Source organism: Notothenia rossii (genome assembly GCF_949606895.1).
Source record: "Notothenia rossii genome assembly, chromosome: 1".
In the NCBI taxonomy this organism is placed as follows: domain Eukaryota; kingdom Metazoa; phylum Chordata; class Actinopteri; order Perciformes; family Nototheniidae; genus Notothenia; species Notothenia rossii.
The window spans coordinates 40,030,348-40,053,951 of record NC_136912.1 but is presented as its reverse complement, the minus strand read 5'-3'; the positions used below and the strand labels follow the sequence as shown (position 1 = coordinate 40,053,951).

Here is a 23,604-nt window from a genome sequence, read left to right as displayed (position 1 = left end):
CCTCTCATCTCCTGTTCTCCTCTCCTCATACTCTCCTCCTTTTGCTGTCTCCTCTCCTCTGTTCTCCTCATCTCCTCTCCTCCTTTTGCTGTTAGATATTTAGACTGTAATGACAGCTTATGATATTCTTTTTATAACTACATCAATCACATGCAATGGATTCAAAAGTTTGTTTTACTTAGCACCTCTTTACAGCTCCAAGCTTCCAACATTCACCTGGCGGTGGTGCCTTGGATGAAAACAACTTTTGATATGATACAATACAACAACAATAGTTAACACCTATCCACAGCAATAAGCACAATGAGAAGACTAATGGTCTCTTTTATATCAGTTTCTATTGGAGTGAAATGAACTGTGCCATGTCACATAGGATTGGAATGGATGATTGGCTGTGTTTTGTGAATATAGAGGAGATGGCAAAAGTAAATATACTTTGTTCTTACCTAAAGCATCTATCCTCCTCTTCGTACCCCTGCCTCCTCCTCCCGCATTAGACTCTGGGGACTTAGCTTTTAAAATCTTGTTCAAGCTGTCTACTCTGTAGTTGGATCTCATGACCTCAGCTTTATGACCCACCCGACCTGAAAAAGGGTGTCTACGATGGCTGGTACTGAGAGGTGTTATGGTCCTCTTCTGCCTTTTGTGTTTGGGGGGGCGTGAAGGTGAGAGGAAGACTACTGTCATGTGGGGTGTGTTGCTTTACGTCCTCCAAAAGATCATTTAGTCTTGATATCACTGTACACATGAACGTCTCATCCTGTAGGTGGTATGTGTGCTCAGTAATTTCCCGCAATAAGGTCCCACACTGCTGTCGTTTCTTATCTCTTGAGGACTTTGAGTGGTTACCACTGCTCTGATTACAACGAGAGTTAGAACGACGTCTCTTCTCGATGTTCCCGCGATCTTCCCGCGTCCCGCCCACCCCGACCCTTTCCGATTACAGCCGAGCCGCTCCGATTACAACGAGAGTTAGAACGAGAACGTGACGTCATATTTACATTAGACGGATCCTTTCTAGCCATAACCTTCCGGGAGCCTCCATGGGACTCCGGAAGCGGAAAAGTATACATTGAAGTCAATGGAGAGAGAAAAGTTATCTTTTGATCCCTTTTGAATTGTGCCACCAATGACACATATGATGTTTGTCAATCTTAAACAGTCATTTCCATGTAAAAAAAGTCACAGTTTGTCGTAAAACTGTTGAAATATAAGACTATGAAAAATACGCAACTAGAAAGACTACAAATCCCAAATGCATTCTGGGTCGCGTAAGTGATGTCATAGGCGATAATGCTCCAAGACTGGTTGCGACTCGCAAAGCAAAGAGGAAGAAGAAGAAGAAGACTGATTTATTCCCTCCAACAAATATAAGAGATTGCTCCAATAAATGCACTTTTACAAGATGCCTGTGTGCTTTGTACCAGGTTGTAATCACAAAAGAGATCATACCACTTGCTCGTTCTATCGCTTCCCGTCTTATGAAAGGACCAGGAGTCGTTGGACCAAACATATCAGGTAATATACATGTTTTGCATGGAACATAGTCAAGTTAGCTACCTAGCTAATAGCGAGCATGTTAGTTAGCATTACATTACATTACTTAACCTTGTCATTTGTATTAGCCTTAACATGAAGTAAACCAAAAATGTTAAACAGTAAGAGTAGTCATGATGGTAAGTATTTTGTGAAACATTTGAAGAGTAGCCTATCGTCCCCTCCACCAGGTGCTAAGGGGGCGGGAGGTAGGCTAACGCCACATTAGCATATTTTCTACTTAATGCTATCTGCACACATGGTTAACATTGAACATTAAAAGATCAGGCAGTTCAGGGAGAGTCGAAGGAAAGAAGGCAGGCAGCTTTGCATGACATTCTTCTGGACGTGTTTCATTGTGATGATAGTGAGAGTGAGTCAATCTGTTTGTTGGAAAGACAGTAGTTGAGTGATTACTGAGAGAAAATGATTAAAATAGATAATTATTCAGTGTTGTTACTTTAAAGTGTTGTTACTGACCTTTTTCTCTTTTATTTTCTTTACCTCACCTGTAACTGCTGAGACCCTGAGGAACATGCACACTGGACTGACCTGCTCTGGCAACCTGATTTCCACTGTACGTAATAGTATTTGGTTATGGTATATTATTTATATACATCAAAGGCACAATGCACCCCCCAGAAACACACATGTATTGAGTGATATTTTGCATTGGTCATTTGAAATCATCTTTACATACTAGAAAACTGTAGGAGCGGCAACTTGTTTTGAAATTGAATTTTTAATATCCGATAATAAAGTTGATCTGTTTTCTTTATTCTTCTCTCTTCCCAGCTCCATCCATCACCATTCTCTGTTCCTGCAGGTCCTGCTTGCTAATCAATATTCATATATTTTTGTATGACATGAAGTTGTGCTTCATTCTGAGTCAATAATAAATTCATTCTGCCTTCAACTGCAAAATTATTGTGGACTGTACCGACATCCATGTAGCTGCCCCCCAGTAAGATGAACCAAGCAAAGTTGACACTCAACATACAGCTGTGCTCTTAAGTTTCCATGAAGAATTTGTGAAATATTGGTAATAGCAGGTTTAAATGATTATTAGTAATTAATTATATAATTGTCTCATTGTAGACGAGCAGACAGGGAGCCAGACGAGAAAAGCAGAATATGCAGCTGCCATTTTCCACATGGAAAAGAGAAAGGGCCAAGTGTATTTGAGTGGACAAAAGAGAAATCCCAAATACGAAAAATAAAATTATACAATTTACAGATATGTATACAAATATATATATATCCTATATACACCATGTATAATGATGGTGTATGATGTAGAAGGAAGTGTGGTAGATAACAAGTAAATATAGAGTTACATAAAGATCCATGTTACAGCAAAAGATGGAATAACTAAGAAGCACGCAGTATAATAATAATTACACGCAACAATTAAATAACTGCTCAGCATCTCCACCACAATCCCAATCTGCTGTGTCCTGTTTTCCTCCCCTCTGCATAACACCCCATCACACATACGAAACACAACGCAGAGTCCGAGGGTGTTAAGAGTATGTTTATTTAAATGTCCTCCTCTCTACTGGCCAACACAGGGAGCATATGCTGGGTGTAGAATTGTTCCAGGAGGAGGAGATTTCCATGCCATGCAGGGCCTTTGGGGATGGGGATGATGATCCCCTCCTTCGTGGTCCACAGTAGCAGAGACTCCGGTCTGTGATGTGCAGCTGTTATATAATATACAATACATTTTTGAAAAACATTTGATCAACAAAAAAGGATTTGGTCAGGATCTAGAGTCAGTGTGTAGTTTATTAATTAATCAATGCTCTCTACATTAGGAAAACACATACCAGTGTACCAGAGGGAGTCACACACAGCTGTGCCTAGATAACCAAACAAATTGACAACAGGGATGCAAACTCATCAGGTATGAAAAAGGTGACAAGGATCCGAGCCCCCTGACCCCACGGAATATCGGCTTTAAAATTAGGAATAACAGAGGATCATAGCAGTCAGAACAACTAAAGCAGCAGTGTTAATAATAACAGAAACGCCATAGAGTCACATCTCATAGAAATATATAAAAAGCATTTATTTTAATTGTGTAGCAGTCAGTTTATAATTTTGGCAGCACTGTTGAGCATTTTGAAAATGTATTTTCATGCCTCTGTGCAAGGCTTAGTCTTTCTATCTTTATAGCCACTGGTGTAAAGTAACTAAGTTCATAAACTCAACAAGTACTATAATTGGGCACCATTTTGAGATACTTGTACTTTATTTAAGTATTTCAATGTTTTGCTACTTTGTTCTTCTACTCCACTACAGTTCAGAGGTACATGGTGTACTTTAACTCCACTAAATGTATGTAATACCTTTAGTTACTTTACAGATGTGGATGAATGATGTAAAATATAATCAAGTGTTAAATCAGACTTTAGTTCCACCTGGAGTAAATCCAAAAGCTACCCTGCAGTATACAAAGTCATTCAAACTAGCTGCACCTTTACCAGCTTTGATAACACTTTAATGATCAATCATTATAAAACATATCATATTATTCTGAAATGGACCAATCTGCAAAATGACTACTTTTACTGTCGCTACTTTCACTATATTTTGATAATAATACTTTTACTTGAGGAACATTTGGAATGCAGGACTTTTACTGTAACAGAGTATTCCTACAATCTGGTACTTCTACTTTTACTCAAGTACAAGATCTGAGTACTTCTACTTTTACTCAAGTAGCCTACACGATCTGAGAAGGCTACTTCTACTTTTACTCAAGTACAATAACTGAGTACTTCTACTTTTAATCAAGTACAATATATATACTTATACCACCTCCGTTTATAGCCTATGAAAAAAACGATTAGAAAACGAAGGCTAAAGCTAACGTTAGCAGATAGTGACAATGTATGCTAGTTAGCTAGCTCAACGATAATATTGCGACGGGAAAAAAATACTCTTCAGTGCACATCACGCTCTGCCGCTCCGACAGGGAGCTCCGCTCTGAACACCTGAACGGCCCGTTCTAACAGCTGTTCACCAGCGGTCCAGTCTGTGCCACAATGACTCCAGACGCACAGTTAATATTAACGAACGCACCGTAGGTAATGTAGCTGCTGAAGCTAGACCATCATCGCCGAGCAGCAGAGGCTTATTATACATCATGAGCAGAGCCGACAGGCAGGAAGACTCGAGCACACAGCTCGCGCTTCATTATAATATATAAAAAAAGCTCGCGGCCGCACATTAATCCGGGTCCCAGACCCCCTCCCATACCCCAAAATATTTTTATTGCAGATCTACATGAATCACACAAACGACCTATTTTGGATTCAAAACGGAGAATTTCGCCGAAAGGTGACAAGTTTGCATCCCTGGACAAGATAACCAAAATCCTTGAATCTACACACAGCAAATAAACTCAAATGACACAACGAGATGTAAAAAGGAGATCACACAAATAGTCGATATAAAACTGGCCGCTTAAATCTGAAGAGCAACTAAAACAAAACACGGGAGTGCATCTTGTTCTTGTGAACACTAATGTTATCCACAGCATACACAGACACCACGAAGTTCTTAAGGAGAAAACTAGTTGCTAAAACAAAACACGTTAGTGTACCTTGTTAGCTAGCTGACATTAACCTTAAAGAGCCTGTGACAGCATCCCAACAACTGTTGTGCAATGAAATATTGGACTACTAGTCATCTCGAACCGTTAGTTTAAAAAAGAAGGTGCGATACCGTTCCGATAAATATCAATAATTTCGAACATCGCGGGGAAATTCCTTCGACTCATTTTGAGGTTTTCGGGGAAGCCGGAAGTGACGTCAATGCGGGAACGCTTCACTGTGCGGCGAGAGAGCCAAACACAGACAAAGTGTGTTGTAATGAGTAGAAATGGTGAATTACTGAGTTTAGGCACGTTAATAACGTTTTAATGAAGTTGACTACAGTATATTCATATTTGTCAGTGCTTTCATGTCAATTTGGCGAACATAAACATAAATGATCGTGGTGAAGATGATGATTAAATTAGGATTAAAAATCGTTAGTGAGAGCTGCTGAATTTCCTCCTGTCGGATGTGATATAAAAACAAATCAATTATTTTTGTAGTTGTAAACTCAAGTTGATTACACTACATGTATTAGTGCTTTCATGTCAATTCGGCAAAACATATGACACATTAAATGATCGTGAGGATGATGATTTAAAAATCATTTGTTTGAGCCGGTCTGCATTTCCTGATGAGAAAACAAACCGATGCTTTTTGTAGTTGTAGTCAGTGGTGTCGTGGGCGTTGGACGTGGGGGTACGCCGTACCCCCACTTATTTGAAGCATGATTTCTTTTTTTAATAGTCTAATAAATCTAAAATCATTGCCAGTGTTATCAGTTGCAAGTAGTGCTGCGTACCGGTACGCCGAACCGGTACTGGACTTGTAAAAAGTTTCGGTTCAAGTCCGGTTAAAACCGGAACGTCGGGAACCGGTACTTAAGTATATTCTCCTTTTTGTTCTAAACCATCTAAAACCTTCCATAGATCGAGAAATTTGCGCTGAGAAAAGACGAAAAACATTGTTTTTGCTTCTGATATGGCGGCCATTACTGAACTCACGAAGTCTCGCAAAATATCGCAACTGCTCGCGAGATCTGTGTGACGTCAAGGGAAGCTGGCTTAGACATAGTGGACACTGACAGCGTGGGATGCTGGTTGCCATATTTGGTAGTGTAGCTAAGCTAACTCCTTTGTATGTATTGTGATATAGTGTCTGCCGAAAGAGCAACACTTCACCCAAACAATGTCAATATGCTGTTGTTCTTGAACAAGAACACATAGACTTGTACTCTTGCTTATTGAGTCTTGTATGTACATCACTATGTATGTACTTGTGTTGTGTAGTTAGTAACACATGAAGAGTTCTAGAAAAGACATGGTGTAGACACAAGTTGGAAGGGGGCACAATAAACCTGACGAGTTTGAATTTGAGTTGATTATGAGTTTATTTTCAATTGATAATTAGCTCACAATAAGTTCACTTTAGTTACTCACACAACTTGACACAAGTCCGGACTTATAAGTCCGGACCTGAACCTGAACCTCTGGACTTGAGTCCGGACCTGAACCTGAATGTGAGTCCAGGTACACAGCACTAGTTGCAAGTGTGTGTTTGTTGTAATAATGACGAAAAGATAATAGGCAGATTTCACAGTAATTATAATAAAAACGTAGCTCAAGCATTTATGCAACTTGATTTGAAGCGTGTGTGTGTGAGGGGCAGAACCGTGTGTGTAGGGCAGGGGTCGGCAACCTTTTTGATACGAAGTGCCATTTAAAAAAAATTTTTTTATCAGCGTGCCAACGATCGAGAATCATCAACGGGGGGTGGGGTTGAGGAGCTTGACGCTCGTCAACTATCAGCAGGAGGGCGGGGGAGCCTCGCTGCGGGGAAGCAGTGTGTGGACCTGTCAGCGCAACTTACATGATGCCGAATTTAACAAACTCATTTAAATAATTTGTTTAAACGGCATAATAATAAGGACGATCGTCCGTTCTGTGATTCTCCAGAGCACACGTTATGATATTAGAAGTCAGAGTTAGATGAGATCGCTGTCCCTTTAAGAGAGAGAGGGGTATGGCTATTGCATGTGTGTTTGTGTGGATGGTAGAGCGACAGTGAGGGAAAGTGTGTATGTTTCTGGAAGTGAAACGAGGAAGCAGAAAAATAGAGGTCTGATGTATTTTGTGAAACAGAAGAACAGCTAAATAAATGCAATGGCCTCCCAAGAAGAGCTCGCCTTTCTCCAGTCATTTAAGCTTAAGTTGGTTATTGAACCTGAAGCTTGTCTCTTCTGCCCTCCTTGACTACGGTCTGGGAGACCTTGTTATAGGTCCGAATGTCCTGTCCCCTGAAAGTCATGAGTTTTGGTTGATTAACAGAAGTTTAATTGTTCTTGTGGCTTAATGGCTTCCCTGAACTTCCCTTCACCCCAAAGTCAGCTTACTAGGAATGAATACATTTTATTGATAAGCTCAAAAGGACGTTTATCTTGGTTACTGCTGGGTGACCCAAGTCTCAAGGCCTGCAGGATGTGTAGGAGATAAACATTAATTCTACAAGACTTTAACTACATTATCTGAAAATGTATCTGGGACTTCCCCTGTTAATTGCAAGGACTATTGATAATTAACCGAGAGACCCTAGGGGCCTCTTCTTGGTATCTGCTAGGCAGAAGTCACTCCATGCAGAAATCACAAGTTTAACACACATTCTATATAAGGTGACATTATAATGAATATACCAGATTGAACTTTCCTGCCATAACACGTTACTTTAATACTTCAAATAATTCAAATAATCCTTCATTTTCCCCCTTTTGGACTCGCCTCACGAGACCGGCAACACACATAAGACATTTGAAACAAAAACTACTGTCATTCTTTGATACTGTGTCTGTCCCCCTTCATTAAACCTTTGGGAACAGAAAACAACCTCCAATGACAGTGAAGAAAGACCAAAATATGTTAAAAAACTGCGTCCTTGTTTGCCGAATCATCATACTCGTCCTCCCCCTCCGCATATGCCAACAAGGGCATTTGGTACAGTGGGGGAGGAGCAGCTTTTCCTTCAATGGTGGAAATGATTAGTTTGACACACAAGGAGCGGATGCACTGCACACAACAACAACCACATGTTATTAAAATGGCCACAAAAGTAGCTACAGAAATAAAAAGAGACATAATTAAACCTTTCCATTGACCAAACATGTTAGCAAACCACTCCTCTAAGAAATTGTGTACCCCCGATTGTTCATGCATAGTTTTAGATAGGGTTCGAAGGCCTTCTAAAGCCCTTGTGACGGAACCGTCCGGAGCTGTGTTATTGGGAATAAATGTGCAGCACATCTCCCCAAACATTGCACAAACTCCACCCTTCTCTGCAAGAAGCATATCCAACGCCATCCTATTTTGCACAGCCATAAGGGACGTTGGACCCAATTGTTCAGCCAGGCCTTCTACCGCGTCCCTAGTGAGATTGGCCAATCGGAGTATGTTGTAATGTACATAGTTGATCCTTTCTACATTTTTGATAGGGGTCACAGGGAAGAAGGCAGAGATAATTGGCAAACTTTCAAACCCTGCAGCGATTTGATCAGCTAGTTTGTATTCGTTAGGGACCCCTCGTGGGATTCCGATGGAATCGATGTAGGTGGGAGAGTCGACAGACAAATCGAAGGAGCCCGGGGCGTGGCGTTTGGACAGCGCGTCTCTCCTACGTCGAGTGATTAGGTTGGTGTTAAGGGTGGCTTTAGGGTCCGTGGGCCCCAGTTTTTTGCCTAATAACATTAGGGGTGCCTGGAGGCGCACCATAGCACACAATCCTACAGATAGTTCGGGAATACGGGTGAACAGGCGGTGGCCCCCACAATTATAGTAGAGCCCAGCTCTGGCCCAATGTCCTATATTAGTGCTAGACATGGTGAGGTTACACCAATCCGTAGAGACATTTCCTAGGTCAAAACGTGGGGACTTTTGAACCATGGAAAAACATGTGTACCCACCGGCGCCTTTGGGTAAATGGGCCTGTCCTAGTGTCATTATCAATTGGAGGGAAAACTTTGGCTAGGGTGGCACAGTTAGGAGGGCTGGCCATCCTAGTCAGTTGTAACATACAGTTGTACCCCCAGGTATCTGTGGGAAACAGGGGCGCAGGGTCAGTGACTAATTGCGGGCGGGCCGTAGCACAGGCTAAGCAATCCCCTGCCATTTGTTCTTGGGGTGTTTGGGCAACCCATTTTAACCATAGGTTGTCATCTGTGTATCCTGTGGCCATTTGGATGACGTCTAGAGGTTGAAGTTGGCTATAATCCCCCGTGCATTTATCCGTACATGTGATTTTAGACAGGTATTTAATATTAGATGCTGCATGAGGAAGGTTTCGTTCTACCTTTGGTTTAACTTTAATTTCGAAGAGGCCTTGTGGCGAACCCCCCCTGCATGTACCGCGAGGACATCAAGTCCAGCGTCGGAGAGCACTACATTTTTTAGCGTTATGCGTACTGGATTACAAAACCTGACAACGCACGGGACGTTTGGGTTTCTCCTAATCACTTTCATTCTATGTTTGAGGGATCGAACAATTTCCGCCGATCGGTAAGGTGGCGTGTATCCCCAGTCATCAGGACCCGAATTTGCTAGGACACCGGACCAGGACTCGCAGGTGCACCCGTATGTGTATGTGACGGACACATAAGGGTCGCCTTTGGTCTTGTATGTACTGCCTCTGTAAATGTAAGGAGCACCTTTAACCGTATCTGTGGTGATTCTGTTACATACCGCAGGGGCTAAGCAGACATATTTGGCTAGGTAGGAATAGGTACTGTCGAGGCTTCTGCAGGGGGCAATTTTGCACAGGTCTAGTTGTATTATTCCATCACTACCTGCATGGAGAGTGAAGGTTTGTCTAGGAGACATTGGGGTAACTACTGTCTCATAATGGCCCCGTTTACGGATTCATTTGGCGGGGGAGTGGAGTCTGGGTGGTCAATGGAATCACATAAGATTAAAATAATGGCAACAATCACAGTAGAAACCAGGGCTAATCCTGCTAAACATTTCCAGTTACCATACATAGTTATACTGTGAGCTCCAACCCTTCTAGTGTCAGTATACGTCTATGCTAACGTCTGGTGTTAAAACCCAAGTTATTAAAAATGCTGTGGACCACTGGGTCACTCAACCATGATTTTAAAGGTTACAATGTACATACAGTAGGGCGAACAAGTAGATTATTACTCCTAACACTAGTAGCAACCAACAGGTTATCAGGAAATTCAGGGCTCCTTCAGACATTTTCTATTCTTCTCTGAAATGTTTTGGTCCCTGTGTCAGTACTACATGAGGTAAAAAGAAAGAAAAATCCCTTAAATATGGGTTTTTTAGGAAACAACTCCCTAAATTTGGGTTTATAAATGGGATCTTCTTATAGGTAAATAAATGACTTTAACCTGTGGATTAAGATACCACTTCCCTCAAAAAATGGGTTATTAAAAGAACTTTAAACTGTGGGTTAAGATACCACTTCCCTCAAAAAATGGGTTAGTAAATGAGGTGCTATGTGTAGCTTATAGCAACCTGATCAGAGGGGAGTAGGTTCCTCTGTCTTCCCGTGAAGTCCTGTGTCTTCGTGCTCCGGCCTGCTGACGGCGACTTCTGGGCCGTCTGTTGTAGGGATGTCCTCGTTGTCCTTCTCCTCCAGTCCGCTGATGCCTGCTTCCAAGTCGTCTGCTGTAGGGATGTCCGCGAGGTCCTTCTCCTCCAGTCCGCTGATGCCTGCTTCCAAGTCGTCTGCTGTAGGGATGTCCGCGAGGTCCTTCTCCTCCAGTCCGCTGATGCCTGCTTCCAAGTCGTCCGCTGTAGGGATGTCCGCGAGGTCCTTCTCCTCCAGTCCGCTGATGCCTGCTTCCAAGTCGTCTGCTGTAGGGATGTCCGCGAGGTCCTTATCCTCCAGTCCGCTGATGCCTGCTTCCAAGTCGTCTACTGTAGGGATGTCCACGAGGTCCTTCCCCTCCAGTCCGCTGATGCCTGCTTCCAAGTCGTCTGCTGTAGGGATGTCCGCGAGGTCCTTCTCCTCCAGTCCGCTGATGCCTGCTTCCAAGTCGTCTGCTGTAGGGATGTCCGCGTTGATGATAGCCAGGTCCGTCCGGATGTCGTCGAGGGTCCTTCCAGGTGATTTCCCCGCTGCACACTGGCTCCAGTGGTACCAGATGTCCCCCTTTCCTTCTAGGCGGACAGCATGGGATGTCCGCTGGGTCACTCTGTAGGGGCCGGTGAACCTGGGGTTGAGCCACTTGGGCCGGATGACCTTCAGCCAGACGAACTCCGCTGTGTTGGCCTCGTGTTTTTCGGGTCCCCCTTTGGCATCAGCAACCTGTGTGGAAAATCCTGACACCAATCCCTTAAGCTGCTGGAAATAAGGTTTCTGACTCAGGACCTCTACTTCCTTTCCTACACTCAAGGCTCCTGGGCCAGGAAACTGATGGCCATGTGTCAGCTCAAATGGGGAGAAGCCTGTCCCTTTGTTTATAGAGCTCCTAATTGACATGAGAGCCAGAGGCAAGGCCTCTAACCATTTCATGCCTGTCTCCTCACATGCTTTGCTGAGTTTCGGTTTGATGTTCTGGTTCATCCTTTCTACCTTTCCCTGAGATTGGGGGTGATAGACAGCTCCAAAACTGTGTCTTAGTGTGTCTAAAGACTATTCTACTGTGCGTAAGTCGTGGTCCTTGAAATGGCTGCCATGGTCTGACCTCACTTTCCTAGGAAACCCATGTAGTGGAATGTAATGAGTGACTAAGAACTTGATCACTGAGTCTGCATCTTCTCTCCTGCATGGCATAGCTTCTGGCCAACCTGTGTATGCATCGACTACAACTAGTAAGTATCTGAACCCTCTTACTTTGTCAATCATGTCAGTGTAGTCAAATATGATTTCTTCTCCTGCCATCTTAGGTAAAGGAAACTTTCCCTGGTGCGGTTTTACAGTGGCTCTGATGTTATGGGTTAAGCAAATTACACATTCCTCTAGGTAATTAGCTATCATGTCGGGTAGGTAGGGGTGCCACCAGTGAGTCAGGTGTCTGTTCATTTGAGTTTTGCCGCAATGTGTTGGGCCGTGTGCTTCTTTAAGCATTGATCTTACCCATCCGGGGGGTATCACTGGTCTCCCATCTGGGGAGTACCATATCCCGTCTTTGTTGGTAGCTCCTCTGTCTAACCATACTGTCTTGTCTTGAGGAGACCCTGTTGCTTGAGCTTCTTTAAGAGTATCATCTGTTACTGCGGGCAGTAAGTCAGCAGATTTTGAGACCAGCATTTGAAACTGGGGCATATACCCTGCTTTGGCTTTAGCTGCCTTGTCTGCTGCATTGTTACCCCAAGCCAAATAGTTGTCTACCGTGCTGTGACCTTTACATTTAAGTAAAGCTAGTTTGTTGGGTAACATTACTGCTTCTGCAAGCCTTTTGATCTGTTTTTCGTGTTTGATGGGAGTATTGGTGGATGTTACAAATCCTGCTCGCATCCATTGGCGCATTTCCACATGTATAACACCATGAACATATGCTGAATCTGTATAGATGTTTACATCTTCTCCCTTTGATAGCTCTAATGCTGCAATGACTCCCATTACTTCTGCCAACTGTGCTGAGACTTTCCCTGTTACTTCTCCTGTTGATCTTTCCTCAAACTCTCCCTCAGCTGTTTGACTCACGACTGCGTAGGCCGCTTGGAGCCCTTTGGTGGGGTGTCTAAAACAACAGCCGTCTGTGAACAGGTTTTCTGCATATGGCATAGGCTCGTCTCTTAGATCTATTCTTAGCTTCACATCCTGGATGATTATTTCCTCACACCTATGGGGTTCTCCGCTAACAATGGTGTCTGCGCTGTTAACTCCCTCATGTGTGTAGGTGATGTGTGCTTGCGTCAGAGTTTTCTCTAACCTGGTCTGTCTTGTGGAAGTCATTGTGAATGCACTTGAGTTCACAAAAGAGACAATGCTATGTGTTGTCAGTACTGTCAAAGGGTGTCTCATCACAATGTGTGAAATTTTGTTTAAGATACGTGCTGTACCTGCTGCATGTCTTGTACATGGAGGTTCCCTGTTCTCCACTCTGTCCAGTGTAATACTAATGTACATCAGTATTGACCTACATCCCCCCTTTTTCTGAAATAGAGCACCATTTACTGTGTTTTCATTTTCAGAAACATCAAGGAAAAATGGCAATGCATAGGATGCAGAGGCGAGAGAGGTGACCTGAGACATGGATTGTTTGAGAGAAATGAACGCAGCTTCTGCAGCTTGTGTCCAGTCCAGTGTGACAGTGAGATTGCGCATGCCTTTCTCATTGATCAGTGTCCTCAGTACAGCTGTTCTTGGGTTATACTCCGGGATATAGTGTCTGCTGTAGCCTGTGAGACCCAGAAAAGATAACATGTCTTTGACTGTCCTGGGTTTTGGGTGATGCAATATAACCTCCTGATGTGTTGCTGACATGCCCGTACCTGCTGGAGAGATAACTCTGCCCAAAAATGTCACCTCTTTACGGGTGCATTGTAGCTTTTTCTTGGAGACCTTGAACCCTGTTGCATGGAGGCAAACCAGTAGGTTCCTAGTGGCCTCTAAACAAGAGGCTGCAGAGGGTGCTGCAATGAGAAGGTCATCTACATACTGGATCAACACCACCCCCTCTGGTAATGAAACGCCATCTAGCTGTTCCCTGAGTATTTTGTTAAATATTCCTGGAGACAGACTGAAGCCTTGGGGCAGTCTCGTGTACTGTAGTTTTTCCCCTCCCATTGTAAATGAAAAAATAGGCCTCATTTTCTCCGCCAGAGGTATGCAGAAGAAAGCGTTGGCCAGGTCAATACAGGTGAACCAGGTATGCTCAGGTGTGATATTACAAATAGCCGTGTATGGGTTAGGAACTGGTACCAGAGCTGTAGTTGTAATAGCATTAATGGTCCTTAAATCATGAGCCATTCTGTACTCCCCGCTAGGTTTTGATACCGGGAGTATTGGAGTGTTCCACTCGCTTTGTGAGGGTTCCAACACCCCTGCTCTCTTCAGACCCTCAACTGCCTTGCTGATTCCCCCTTTTGCCTGTGGTTTAACAGGGTACTGTGATAGATTTACAGGCATAGTGCTACTCACCTCAAATGTTATTGGTGCAGCCTTTGAGCAGAAACCTACGTCATGAGAGTCAGATGCCCACAGGTCAGGTGGGAGGTCACGCAACATGTCTTCAGTAAATGAATGGTCAGTTTTTTCTCTACCGTGATGTCTCTCCACTTCGTGTCTCTCCATGAAGATGCATTCTTGTGTGCAGATTTTTAGAGCATAAGCCTTGTGTGAGGGAGAGTATGTGAGTGCTGCTATTTGTGTTGGTTCCCAATCCTCGACTTCTAGCAGTGTCTTTACCATAGGACTAAGTTCCCTAGCTTCATAGCCCTTCCCGATAGCTAAGGAAATGTGTGGTGTGGCTTCAGCTGACATATGGTACCAATAGAGTTGTTCATCAGTGAGTTCAATAGATGCAGCCACCCCCGCTTGTCCCACAAATAAATTGGTTGTGGCTACGTCCCAAATGGACATAGCCACCTCTGCGTCATACGCATATGCATAACTTTGGTCGTCCATTCTATCATAATTCAGCGTCAGATGGGGAGGATCTGGAGGGGAACCATAAGGCCTGAGGAGGTTAATCCACGGCTTCCATTGTTGAAAAATGGAAAATAGTCCTGGTGTCTTGTCTTGGGGCCGGTCCAGCAACCCCCAGTATATAGTGGCATGCTGAGTTGCTTCTGCTGCAGTGGATTGGGCCAACATCATTTGAGAAGCTGATTCTATGGTTGATAGTGAACAATTGAGGCGAGTGCCATTTGGGAATGATATTATTAGTCCGTCGGGGGATCAGAGGATGGAGGCGTTAGCTTTGATAAGAACATCCCGCCCCATGAGGTTAGCCGGACTTTGGGGTGCCAGAATGTACTGATGAAGAAATAGCTGGCCCGCTATTCTGGTGGTTAATGGCGTAGTGAGCGGCACCTGCTCTATTTCTCCCGAAAACCCTATGACTGAGACTGTATTACTGGACTTGGATGTGTTGAAAACGGGGGAGTTGATAGTTGAATATCTAGCTCCTGAATCAACAAGGAATGGTAATTTCGCGTTTTTTACAGTCATGTCCATGTAAGGGTCCGCCAGGCCCGTACATTCAGGGTTCCCTGGGCGACCTCATTGTGGTGGGTAACAGTCTTGTTCGTACTGGACAAACTGGCCATAGGGAGCAGCCATCACATTTGGTGCAACGTGACCCTGGTCTTGGTGTTGGGCCTGTGGAGCTGCCTCTTGGGGTTTCTGGAAATACTGCATGTCCGCTCTGTACTCTTGTACATGCCCTCTCTGTCCCCCTTGTCCCCGCCCTTCCTGTGGAGTGGTTCCCTTTGGGCACTGCTTGTACCAGTGGCTGGCCTGTCCACAGATGAAGCACGCCCTCTGTTGATATTGGTACACTCCTGGAGCTGTTTGAAACCCTCCTCTACCTCCAGCTCTGCCTCTGAACCCGCCCCTCTGTTGCTGAAAACCATTATTGTAGCCATATTGGGGCTGGTTATAGAATGGACCTTGGTTGGGAAAACCCCCTTTCGGGTTTTGCGGCCCCGGTGCCTGCTCTGCCGGCGCCACAGGATGAACAATCAGCTGTTTGGCACTTTTCTTCTCATTTCGAACTGTTTTACGGGCTATTTCTAGCTGAGCACGGAGTAGTTGCACTCTCAACTCTTCTTCCTCAGTTTTATTCTTTGTAAGTTGTTTGTTAAATTTTCCTAAATGATGGCCCAGATGACGCTCCCATGTCTGCGTGTTTAGTAGATCCACTTCTGGGTTGTCCTCCATAAGAGCTTTAATCTCGGCAGGTACTGCTGCTAATATTGCTTTACGGAACATCTGCATATGTTGGTCACTATTTTCTGGACTACAGTCAGTAGCTACTATGTATTTTTGGTGTGACCTGAGCAACATGGTTGCTGCGGCCTCTCCAGGTGTGAACGTGAAAGATAGTGAGCCGTAACCTCCTCCCGTCTGTGGGAAATGTTCTCTCATTGCCAAGCTCAGCAAGCTGTGTATGTTGTTGGAAGAAATAGGCTGGTTATCGTTCATTCTTACTGTTCCTGATCTTTCCTCAACTTTCTTTACGTCATGGCTGGAAGTCTGTTGTGCTAATATCCTCCTGAAATCTCCAAGGCAGATTGTTTGTCCTACTGACATATCAGCAAACTTTCTCATCCAATGTCTCCCTCCCTCAGTAAGTAGCGGCATTTTGTCAACCAGTGCATGCACATCTCCTAGTGAGAAAGGGTGGTAAGCGGTATTCCCATTGGGGAGCGCCACTAAAGGAGCCTGTAATACTGGACCCATAAAGGCAAGAGGTGTGGGGTTTTCTGAGGTGTGCCGAGATCTCAAACTCATGCGGGGAAGTACAAGAACCTGTGTATCAGTCAGTTCAGTGATTGTTCCTGTCATATTTATGTACTTAACTTTGCTCCCGCGCCCCCTGCCGTCGACCTCTACCTGTTCCGCTCCAGAGGAACACTCACCACTGGCATCCCCCGATGCCCCACCCTTGCTGGTGGAGTAATGGCCTGTTTGTGCCTGCCGTTCTTGGAACGGCAGGTCACTCAAACTGCCCTCTCCCTTGGGAGAACTTTCACTGTACCCTTCCCCACCTGCTTGTTGTTGGCTACCGCCCTCCTGCTCTCTATTCATTCTGTCCTGACTTTCTCGTTCTATTTCTTCCTTCTCTCGTCTCAGTAATTCTTCCGCTTCCTGGCAATGGACCCCCTTACTATCCTGATTGTCCTTACTACCATAATCTCTTCCTCTTTCCTCAGATGCTCTCTCCTCCAGTTGCTTTCTGTAATCGTCGGCCCGTGCTTTCTCCTCTCTTTCCCTCTCCTCATATTTTTCTACAATGGCGATCAATTCTTCCGGTGTGGGGCTGCTTTCGCCCTTTTTAACGGAGGTCTTCCTTAAAGGAGTTAGCTAAACATTTCCCACCATTTTAAAGTTACCCCCCCTTACACTTGCTTTTTCTTGGTCTGACCCAGAGCCCACTGGTGTCAGTGGCATCTGTAGATTATACCCGGGGGGTGCGATTAGGACAGGGGAAGAGTAAGGAGGCGGTTGTGTAGATAAACCGGATAAATCCGGATAAATGAGGGGGGAATTGATTGGGACATACTGATCCTCTATATGTCCTGTCTGAGACCACTCTCCTGATCTAGCCTTTCTTGCAGTGCACACGTTATTTACAGCACTGCTGAGATTTCTTCTCCTCCTGTCTGAGGCAGAGGTGCCCTTTTGAGTCATATCCCTATAAAATCTGATACGTTCTGCAACATATTGATGTATGTCGTCATCTGTGGGTGGTGGTGTCAGCACGCACGCTTCCCTAATGTCCTGGGGGAACAGTAGAGTGCCAACGTCACTAGAGCGTTGAAACTCCCCCCCCTGTGTTTGGGCTTCTACCATGACTGGGGGATTGTTGACTGGGGGGAGAACCACAATCATCCCCTTCCTGACAAGTGCTGCGTTGTGGCAAATCCTCCTCAATTTATCAACCGCCTCTTTCTCTTCCTTTAGTTTCTGACGGGCAAATAATCCGGGCTTCTGCTCGTTTAGGTTACCCAGTTTCTTTACAAGCTGTCGCTCATACTGATTCAGAGCTGAGCCTAAATTTCCTAGAGTGTCATCCCCTCCCACTCTATCTTCTTTGATCATTTTATCATGGAGGAACCTAAGGTCGGCAAAAGCCTTCTTCTTGTCTCCCTGTTTTGTCCCACTTAGAATCAATCCCTCAATCTGTCCCCATTGTTCTTGGAAACTTCCGGGAATTGGGAAGTCTAAACCACTTTTTTTGAACTGCCCTTCCATATTGACTTCGCGTGTATTTATCTGACTAGGTTAATATGTGTTCACTAGTAATTTGTGATATACCGGACAATGCTCGTTGTCACTCCTAATGTAGTTATTGTATTTATTTAACTGCCCTGCCTTTGTCTAGACGTGTAAATAGTTGTATAAGTAGAGTGTATAAACACATGTATTTGAACTCCACCTTGAGTGATACATTTAATAACAGAAAAGTACCAATAAAGCACCTATATAGGAACAGCGGACTGGCTTATTGAAAGCCAGTTGAGTAGCACTTGAAATGTTTTGGTACTTATAAAACCTGATCAATTTAATGATCCTGTCTTCTTTGATTGTATGTTCCTGGCGAAACGCAGCTATTGTGAGTTGTTTTGGATTAAAGCGTCCCCCAAATGTAACGCAATATTGCAAGAAATACTACAAAATACGTCCAGCAGATGGAGCCAACAAACTATACTATTAAGCAATATTTGAACCGCTAGTCTGTCTTTTCTGTGCCACACCTTGTTGGCCACCAGATGGCGGCACCCGACCAGGAATGAGCTCCACCTCACCGAGGGGAGAAATGATTTTCGAAGCAGCAGGCTTAAACTTTGCTTCTTTATCTGACTTTCTCTCTTTGTTACTAGTAAATATTCACAGAAAAATGTTTCCCCGTACAGTCTATTCAGCTTTTATTGTCCGATGTTTATTCCAACAAGTTTAGCAAGCCTCTCAGCGCGCTTAAACACCGTCTTTCAACAATGTGACGCTGACATGGAGTCGTAAGCCAGGCTTACAGAACTCTTTATCGTGACGTTTGGCTTTATAGATTCAACCCCACAGAAATAAGGATTAATGAGGTCCGGTCACTTCAAAATTGTTTTTTGAAGTTTGCGTTACTCTCCTTTGGATCACTTATAACATAAATAACTCATCTCCAGCCCCGTCGAGCTGTGGATTTGTTATTTTGAGTCAGTCTGATATGGAGACTTAATACTACCATTTGACTACTCCAGACAGTCTAACTGTGGGGACTCTATACCTCCACTTTTTAAGCCAGGGACTTTAATACCCTTCTAGCTGCAGGAACTCAATATCCTACTTTAACTGTGGGGACTCTATACCTCCACTTTTTAAGCCCGGCACTTCAATACCCTTCTGGCTGTAGGAACTCAATATCCTACTCTACAACTAAAACACGCATTTGCATTGTTACGATAAAAACACTGTAAACTTCGTCTGACAACCCTAAAATTCGGAATATGGTCAAATCACAGATTTCGAATTACACTGGCATCTGCACACCTGTTATTGTACAGAGCTCTGTTTTTAGTTGTCAGAAGAGGCCGAGATGTTTAGCCCTTGACTATTCCGTCCGCTTGCTGCTGGTGGTCTCTTCCCCGAAAACACCCCACTCAGACACGTCGGGTCACCATTTGTTGGAGATTTGGAGGATGTTTAAAACCAACCTCGTCTCCGCGCGTCGTTTGGTAAGCTGGGTAAATTCGTAAAAACGAAGGGATTAAGAAACACCAGAATGCAAGTTAAACAATAATCTTGTTTTAATGCTAAAAAGTAACAATACAAATACCAATACAAAGGAAGTACTTCCTGCTCTTCCTCCAATCTCACGGATCTGGTCAGTTTGAAGAAAAGAAGAAACATAGAAAACATAGGCTTATATCCAAAACCCCAGGAGGAGCTATGCGGCTGCCCCCCCCCCCCCGAGGGGTCCTCCACTTAGAAAAGACAGCCAATCAGCGCGAGCCAGAGGCGACCCTTACATTCGAGATAACAAACCCCTCCTTGCAAGTTTCACATACTTTTGGCATTTTATGAAGATAGTTTTAAGATATAGTTTTTTATAGTTGGATTATACAAATAACACATGTGAGATACCTTAACCTCAAACAATAATAACAAGAGGAAAACATCAGCTCTGATCTCAAGCAGTAAAAAGTACCGCACACTCATTTAGCCTGCAATTCTTCCAGACACTTGAGCTATTGTTCTTTAAGAATATTCCCTGCAGAATCTTTATTTCAAATAAAAGGTTTCACATTGCATATTTCCAGCTTCCTTTACACATACTGTTATTATTAATACAAAGTAATCAACCACACACATCTATTTAAAACAAGTAGATTTCCCTGATCATTTGACATGCTGAAAATCTCAAGAAGAATGTCCCCTCCCCCAGCTCTCTCGTCCCTGTCATAAAAGCTGCTTCCATTTCCCATAGAGTAATAAAACATGTTTAAGCTAATTTCTCCACAATGTTTGTAGCCCTCCAGTACCCACATATGAAAGAATAAAAGCAGAGGAATCAAATAAAACACCAATACAGGAATAGTTGATAAATGATTATACAGGACATCTGATCACAGTAAGAAATACACACACATATTCTCTATGAAGTGACCCTTGTTATAGGTCCGAATGTCCTGTCCCCTGAAAGTCATGAGTTTTGGTTGATTAACAGAAGTTTAATTGTTCTTGTGGCTTAATGGCTTCCCTGAACTTCCCTTCACCCCAAAGTCAGCTTACTAGGAATGAATACATTTTATTGATAAGCTCAAAAGGACGTTTATCTTGGTTACTGCTGGGTGACCCAAGTCTCAAGGCCTGCAGGATGTGTAGGAGATAAACATTAATTCTACAAGACTTTAACTACATTATCTGAAAATTTATCTGGGACTTCCCCTATTAATTGCAAGGACTATTGATAATTAACCGAGAGACCCTAGGGGCCTCTTCTTGGTATCTGCTAGGCAGAAGTCACTCCATGCAGAAATCACAAGTTTAACACACATTCTATATAAGGTGACATTAAAATGAATATACCAGATTGAACTTTCCTGCCATAACACGTTACTTTAATACTTCAAATAATTCAAATAATCCTTCAGTACTTATCATTCAACAGAATCTGATCTGCTTCCTGAAAAACTTCTAGAAATGGTTGAATGGATGAAGGTCAATCGGTATCCAGTGTCCCAAGTTGAGGACTACATGAATCAAACAGCTCTACATAGAGGCAAGTGGATTCGCAGCAATGGATCTAAAAGCCTCCCGGAAATCTTGACTGAGTTCCCTAGGCTTGTAGACAATCCTGGCATGGTAAGAAATGATTTTGCTATTGCGGTTTGATGATAACCCTTTTCCTAACAGGTACTACAAGCCCATATAATTTCTTTAAACACTGTTCTATTGTTTTTCATGTTTTTCAAAATGTATCAGATATCACAAGACTTCCAGCTGCTTCATCCAGAGGCAGTGGGAAAACTGTTTAAGAACTGGGCTACTATGAGTGACCGAATCCTTACATATGCCCAGCGAGAGGGAAAACTGCCCTTGGAGTTTGATGACATGACACCAGGTAAGCTATTTCTTACTATGTAAAACACACACACCGGTTCTTTGAAAATAGCAGATATACAAGCTTGCGTTGCGTCCCAATGAGACTCGTTGTGAGCTTGTAGATCTGCAATTTTTTAAATATTTTAACAATCATCTTGTATGGGGTCCCTTGCACAACATGTTTTCGGATGGGAGTCTGTGGACAAATACATAAATACATGAACAAGTCTGTGAACCACTTCATTAGATACCTTGTTGTCTTTCTTTGATTCCTGCTCCCTCCTTCCTTTTCTTTCTCTTTCTGGAAACAATCAAAACGATGGAGCTTGCACAAAAACAAATTTCACCCACTGTTTTACACCTGTAAACCTGTGATGTGACAATAAAGATTCTGATAAGATGTCACAACACTTCCTGTGATTATAATAGGCTATACAATTCACGTCATGTTTTTACCACTCAACAACAGGGCAGAAAAGTCAATATTGCTTCAGAAATATCAATCTTTATTAATGTTGATGTTAATATGTATTATTCTTATATTGCGTAGACCGAGCTTTGAAAGTCCTGCCGGCTCTGCTTCCTCCATCGGCCTACAAGATTGGAGGAAAAGTCCACAAACCCACCATGGAGGAGTCCCGCAAGTCCTTCATTAATATCCAACCAGTAAGTTTTACTTTTGTTTTTCTACTTCAATAATGGTGGGTGTTTCTGTGTTTATATACTAGCATTTTCATTCTTCCATAAAAAAGATAATAAAAACAACATGCTTATTTTGTAATTAACAGGTGGGGACCAACATGAAACAGTACCTACAGACAGCAGAGAGAATTCAACCCTTCCCACACATCTTGTGTCTTGGTGATGACATGACAATATGCCAGACCTTCACCATTGTGTCAGACAACGCCATTGAAACGGACACTTTGCTGGGTGCAGTAGATCTTTGTTTTAAGGCTTTCTTTGTGTTTGACATCAATTACACAAAGCAGTGTCTCCCCACCTGGGAGTTTATCCAACTGGCAGGATATGAAATTAATGGACACGAATCCTCAAATGTCAAATTTTTGAGGACATCAATTGCAGCTTCGGCCTAAAGGTACACAGAGAGAGAAGTAGCCTTTTAGTGATGTGATTGTGTCAAAGTTGACAGCTGCTCTCTAAAAAGATGAATGACACAAAACATGATTGTAAAAGACAGTAGGCACACTTTAATTGTCTCAAAACATTGACATGCGTTTACACTGTACCTACTAGTCCTGTTAATTCATTTATTTTAATTTAATTTTTCTTACGTGATTTAATTTACTTCATTTATTCATTTATTCATTTACCTTGTTTTGTTTGTGTCTGTATATATATAGTTTCTGCCGGGCAGAGAAATATTGTTATTTTGAGCGGTTTTGGTGCAGTGGTTAGAGCGCTGGTCATCAGATCAAGGGGCGTTGGTGAACTCCAGTTCGGATTCCGCCTCGGCCGCTACTGCATCAGGCGGGGCAAGACACTTTACCCGTATTTGCTTCTGTGGGTATTGTCCACAGTAATGACTCTTACATGTCTAATATGTGTAATGTGTAATTGTAAAGTGCTTTGAGCACCTGTAAAAGCGCTCTAATAAAAAATGTAATGCATCATTATTATTATTATTATTTGTATTGTGCTAAAATGCATTGTTGTTTATAGTGGCAAACGAATGTTGACGATTTGCCAAAGCTGTTTTAATTACCAATAAATGCATTTTTTATATATATATATATATATATATATATATATATATATATATATATACGGTGTGTTTGGAGATAATTTATTACACTATTATACGTTATTATATTCTATTTAGCAACAATATAGTTAATTTCAATCACTAGCTTGGGTCAAATAAACAACCCAATGTATGGTTCATATTTAACCCAGTCATATAGTTAATTTCAATCACTAGCTTGGGTTAAATAAACAACCCAATGTATGGTTTATATTCAACCCAGTCTTATAGTTAATTTCAATCACTAGCTTGGGTCAAATAAACAACCCAATGTATGGTTTATATTTAACCCAGTCTTATAGTTAATTTCAATCACTAGCTTGGGTTAAATAAACAACCCAATATATGGTTTATATTTAACCCAGTCATATAGTTAATTTCAATCACTAGCTTGGGTTAAATAAACAACCCAGCACATGGGTTAAAATTATCCAGCCCAGCAGATGGGTTAAGACAACCCAACGTGTGTTCGGTATAGTG

At 42.9% G+C, this 23,604-nt stretch overlaps 1 protein-coding gene across 2 annotated transcripts in view; it reads left to right on the top strand.

The window, feature by feature from the left end:
- The window catches only part of LOC307036914 (uncharacterized protein), a 36,452-nt gene extending 13,473 nt beyond the window's left edge, over positions 1–22,979 (top strand). Inside the window, exons 1-5 of one of the 2 annotated variants that reach the window (XM_079677559.1) lie at positions 11,829–11,962; positions 20,956–21,119; positions 21,240–21,378; positions 21,910–22,025; positions 22,148–22,979. In XM_079677559.1, coding sequence (XP_079533685.1) covers positions 20,958–21,119; positions 21,240–21,378; positions 21,910–22,025; positions 22,148–22,456 — 726 coding nt within the window. In that variant the 5' untranslated portion in view covers positions 11,829–11,962; positions 20,956–20,957 and the 3' untranslated portion in view covers positions 22,457–22,979. Of the gene's footprint in view, positions 1–11,828; positions 11,963–20,925; positions 21,120–21,239; positions 21,379–21,909; positions 22,026–22,147 lie in introns of those variants that run through there. The other variant, XM_079677558.1, reaches the window with a different exon arrangement.
- Positions 22,980–23,604: the final 625 nt, after the last annotated feature.